This window comes from Talpa occidentalis, unplaced genomic scaffold (genome assembly GCF_014898055.3).
Source record: "Talpa occidentalis isolate TD23 unplaced genomic scaffold, MPIMG_talOcc4v2.1 talOcc4.12, whole genome shotgun sequence".
In the NCBI taxonomy this organism is placed as follows: Eukaryota; Metazoa; Chordata; class Mammalia; order Eulipotyphla; family Talpidae; genus Talpa; species Talpa occidentalis.
In genome coordinates this window covers 9,648,240-9,653,136 of record NW_023601212.1, presented here as the reverse complement: position 1 = coordinate 9,653,136, position 4,897 = coordinate 9,648,240, and the positions used below count along the sequence as shown (strand labels likewise).

The following is a 4,897-nucleotide window of genomic DNA, read 5'->3' as shown; positions in this document are numbered from 1 at the left end:
CTTCATCTGCATTGGGGCTCCCTCCCCACCCCCCGCCAACACGTGTGGGGGGCAGGTGCGGGTGAGACATGGCACGGAGGGGCACAGAACTGGTGGGGGGAGGTAGGAAGCGTGGTCCTCGCCAACACCGCCCCCATGCACCCCACTTTCCTTTCTGCACTCCATAAACAGGACCCTCTCCTTCCCTTCCCCCCAACATAACCGGGATCCTTGCACCACCGAGCAGGGGCCACCCACACTCCCCCCTGTTTCCCCGGTGGCGGGGGCGCCCCCTCCCCTAGATGAGGGGGGCGCCCCTCCGTGCGCAGCATCACGACCCGAGCTTGATTTTCCACACTTTATCTCCGCACAGCGAGAGTTCCGCGCCCCTGTGGCATCTCCTGCGCGGGCAGTCCGTCGTGGGGGGCGCCAGGCCGGCGGGGGGCGCCGGGGTGGGGGGCGCGGGGCGCCGTCGAGCCCGGCCGGTGAGGTAGCGTCACACGCAGGCGCACTCGCGCGCCGACAGCTCGTGCACCGTGTGGTAGCGGCTGTTCACGTCCAGGAAGGACACCTCGTCCTCGTAGGCCGTCGGGCGGCAGCAGGGCTGGGCGCGCACCCGCTCCCGCCGCACGCGCCGCCGCTGGCGCAGGCGCCGCAGCCCCAGGTCGTAGACGCGCGCGGCCGCCTCGCACGTGCCCGCGCAGTAGCGGAACAGCAGCGTCTCGTCCGACGCGTAGCCCAGGCCCAGCTCGCTCACGCGCACCTCGAGCTCGCGCAGCCCGCACGGCCGCGCCCCCGACCGCGCGCGCGCGCGCCGCCGCCGGGACCCCGCCCGACGGCGCGGCCCCGGGGGTCTGCCGGCCCAGGGGGTCAGCTCGCGGAGCTCCACGGCGTCCGGGGCTCCCTGCAGCAGCGCGCGGTCTGCGAGGGGAGAGAAAGGGCGAGGGTGGGTGAGTGACCAGCAGGGCGCCCGCTGCCTTGTCCCTGCAGGGCGCTCAGGAGTGCTGCGCCGTACCCTCCAGGGAGTGAGGGTGGGGCTGCATGTCTAGACCCCCTACGCAGGGACCCCCAGGATAACCAACACCCTCTTCTGTCTCCTGTCCCTATGTTGGGCTGCTCAGAACCTGGCTCGCCCTTTCTGGGTACCCTGGACCACTTTCCAGCCAACCTGAGCTTAAGCTGAGCTGATGGTGTCGCTCCCTCTGGCCACCTTCCAGACTTTCTGTGGTCCCCATGGCCATGCAGGGCTGCTCTGGGGAGTGTTCCCCCTTTACACTGAGCTGAACACACCCCTTTGTGGGAAAAGAAAGGAGGGCTCCTCAGTGGGTGTGGTGATCCCAAACCTCCATCCCCACTGAGCCCCTAGCTGCATTCACCCCAATTCTGGGTTGCCCTAGGGCACTGGCACACCCTCTGCTGCTTCCCATGCCCCCAGCCCCTCACCATTTAGCTGAGCTTTCCTGGATCTCTAGATCACATTTGAGGTCCCCAGCCAGAGTCCCCACATCTTCTCTGAGCCCCCAGGGGGTCTGTTTCCCCATGCCAAAAGCCAAATAGGTACAGTTAATTAAGAGTCGCAGGGCCTCAACAGCATCTTCTGCACACGGGCAGTCTGGAGGCGCCTGTCCAACACAACAGTGGATGCCGCTGTGGTGGAGGGGCATTTGGACTTTGCCAAATGCAAAGGAGAAGCAGGCACCAAGGCCAGTGTGGGGATGCCACCTCATGGGGTGGCAGCAGCTATTGTTGGGGCCACCCCTGCATCACCAGTGAGGAAGCGGGCACTTAAAAAGGCAGAGACTTGCCCAAGGCCACACAATTAGCAGAGACAAGCCCATACAGCGTTCTTGGTCCGTGGTGCACCCAAGTTTTACCCAAGTCAAACCCTCCTGCCCTGCAGTTGCCAGGAGGTGCCCCAAGTCACAGATTCCCAGAACCACGAAGCCTCAATTTATTTCCCAAGCAGGTGGTCCTGCCACAATCCTCCGCAGCCCCAGGGGTGGCAGGCCGCGCTGCTGGTGGAACCGCAGGCAGAGCGCTCCCAGCCCCTGAGCAGGTGGGAGGCACCTTGCTGGTGGGAGAGGAAATCCTGAGTTCAGCCCCCGCCTGCCCCTAAGGCTGGTGCACCTGGCAAGTCAAAAGAAATAACTCACTGGGAGGCCCAAGGGGGAGGGGCTGTCTGTCACCCTGGGGGGTGACTTTCCCCACATCTCCTCTCCGAAAGCAGACACATCCACATGCTGAGCCTAGCTCCTCTGTCAGTCCTGCACAGCTCCAGGGAGGGCATGTGCCTCAGTGTCTCTGTCTGCTCAAGGAGGCCTGCGGAGCCGGGTTTTGGATGGGGCTGGGAGAGGCAGAAGGTGGCGACTGAGCAGCTGGTCCAGAGTTTTCCAAGTCCAGGTTGGCCAGGGCTGTGCTCTGGGGTGAGGCTGGAGCCCAGCTTACTGCTGGTGCCTCAGAGTCCACCATTTAGTGCGCACGCTCCCAAAAGGTGTGTATCTAGGGTTATTAGGGGGCAGAGTGCCCTATAAAATACAGATGCCCCGTTAATTTGAATTTCAGTGCAACCGTGAGTCATCTTAGTGTATCTGCCCCCGACTCCTTCCAGCGGACCTGGCTCCAGGCACAGGGTCTGGCGCGTCAGAGCTGAGCACTACCCCCTCTTTCCCTCCCTCCCGCCCTCCTAGGCCCAATTCCCCCATCAGCGCTTTGCCCCCAGGACGCAGAACACTGGGGCTTTGGGATCTAAGTGGCCACTCCCTTCCCCAGTAGGGCTGGGCCCCGGGACAGGCAGGCACCCACCCATGGGCGAGACACACCCCAGTGCCTGAAACTCCGCCATTTCTGCTTTGCCTCGAGGTTCTGGAGTGTTAGCTGTTGGGGGCCCCACCCAAGTCTCAGGCCCAGCGTCCTAGGAAGAAGGACTTTGTGGCCTGCAGAGGAGGAAGGGGGAGTCGCAGGCGGAAGTGGAGTCTGGGGCCACCCTCGTCCACTGAGAAAGCAAGACAGGACCGTGCGGGCCAGCAGGGCGGCGCAGCGCACACGGCCGAGAAAGGCCCGTCCCCGCGGGCCACGCACACTCATGAGGGGGGGCCCATGCGCGCACAATCTGGGCAGGGCACGCACCGGGGGCGACTGGGTGAGCTGGCTATGCCCCGGGGTGGGCATTTTCCCTTCACCTCCCGCCTTTCCCTCGTCTCTCACCTCCCTGTCTCTGCCCCCTCTGTGCCTCCCTTGTCTTGTTTCTCTCTCCACGTCGCTTCTCCTTTCTGGAGCTCTCTCCGCCCCTCCCTTGCCTGGATCCCTGTCCACCCAGGAAGATGACTGGCGCCTCAGACCAGTCTCCCTCTGTCCTCACCCCCCACCGCTGCGCTGCGGGGGCCACCCCGGGCCGGATGCCCAGGCCTAATCTCCATCTGGCCCCCTGGTCCCTTCGAGCAAGAGCCTAATTCCTTGTGACAGCTGAGCCGAAAGACCCCAGTTCCCAGCAACCATCCCGCCACCCATGCCAGGCCGTTGGGGGGATTTGCACCCTCCCTCTACCCCATCTAAAAAAAGCCTCTGACCTCGATCCACCGTCCCAAGTGCCACCATCATGGCCGCCCCCGGGCTGGGGGTATCCGACCCAAGATGAGCTGCAGGGCTTACACTGGGCTAGGCGGGCGATCCGAGCGTCCAAGGTGCGAGGCGGCCGGCGCAGGGGGGCCAGGGCGGGTCCGAGGCGGTGGCTGAGCGGCAGGCCATCCCGACACATCCAGAGGGAGAGCACGGAGCTGCAGAGCACCGAGGCCAGGGCCGCCGCCTTCCAACGCTGCATCCTCGGCCTGCAGGCGCCGGATGGTCAGCCAGACGGCCTCTTGGTCTGTCAGGCAACAAACGGGCAGGGGGCACTGGGCCAGGCACTGGGGACCCGGGGAAGCCCCTGATTTGAACCACCCCTGCTTAGCGATCAATCATTGTACAAAGTCGTGCAAAAATGCTAATAAGGAGAGAGTGGGCACCGTGCCAGGGGAAGCGAAGCCTCCCCTTTCTGTGGGTTCCAGCGTGTTTTCCAGAGGATTGAAAGTTGAGTCTTGCACACACGTAGGGCTTGGAGAGGCAGCGGGAATGGCATCTCAGGCAGGAGCCACAGCTAGTGCAAAAGCCCTGCGGCTGAGCCCCACTGGCCAAGCAGCTCAGGGCCGGGGACGGCTGAAGCCCAGCGAGTTTGGGGCAGAGACAGGAGGTGCGCGCACCCCCAGCAGGGGGCACTGTGGGATAAGGGTGGCCTGGAGAAACCCTGCTGGGAGGCAGCGGCCCTGGGGCTGATTTTGCTCCCGACCCATTGCTGTCCTTGGGAGCGCCTGGCTGCGCCCCTCTGAGCCCTGGTGTCCCCTCCAGACAGTCACACTGATGCCCAGAAGCGGGCAGCGAAGGACCCAGTTGCACTGACCCCCCTCTTTGAACAAGCCGGACCTTCCACCCAGGCGCTCTCCCCACCCCCAATTCCGCCTTCAGTCTCAGCTCAGACTGCCCCTCCCCCAGGGCGCCCCTATTTCTTTTCCTGCTCTCCTAAGGGGGCGCTCTCTGGACGCCCACAATGCCACGAACCCCACCCCCACCCCTTTAGGACGCGGTGACTGGGTGCTGTGACTGCCTGGGCGCGCGACCTCAGGCGCACAGTCAGGGTTGGGTAACCCAGGGGCACCGGCCCGCCGCCGCCCGAGCCACTCCCCGCCCGGCGTTTACATTCCCCCACCCGGCCGGGGGTGACGGCCTGCGCAGGGCCTGGCCGCCCGCCAGGCGTAAACATTTACACGGCGCGCTGAAAGCCAGGCTGGACCCGGTCAGCGCCTGGACGCCACCGTGACCGCGGGGTGCCGGGCGCCCCCAGGCGCGCACCTCGGGGCGGTGCAGGCCGCTCGGGGCTCAGCACCCT

At 65.2% G+C, this 4,897-nt stretch overlaps 1 protein-coding gene across 1 annotated transcript; it reads right to left on the bottom strand.

The window, feature by feature from the left end:
• Positions 1 to 325: 325 nt before the first annotated feature.
• NRTN (neurturin) lies at positions 326 to 3,877 on the bottom strand. The gene is made up of 2 exons (XM_037505170.1): positions 3,628 to 3,877; positions 326 to 900 (listed from the first exon to the last, which is right to left on the bottom strand). Exons 1-2 carry the CDS (start codon positions 3,794 to 3,796, stop codon positions 476 to 478), a joined length of 594 nt encoding a protein of 197 aa, XP_037361067.1. The 5' UTR covers positions 3,797 to 3,877; the 3' UTR covers positions 326 to 475.
• Between the last annotated feature and the right edge of the window lie 1,020 nt (positions 3,878 to 4,897).

Excerpts from the sequence above, each read along its gene's own strand:
- NRTN (XM_037505170.1), bottom strand. The coding sequence starts at position 3,796 with ATGCAGCGTTGGAAGGCGGCGGCCCTGGCCTCGGTGCTCTGCAGCTCC. Across the intron at positions 901-3,627 it reads GATCGCCCGCCTAGCCCAGT|ACCGCGCGCTGCTGCAGGGA; the intron begins GTAAGCCCTGCA and ends CTCCCCTCGCAG.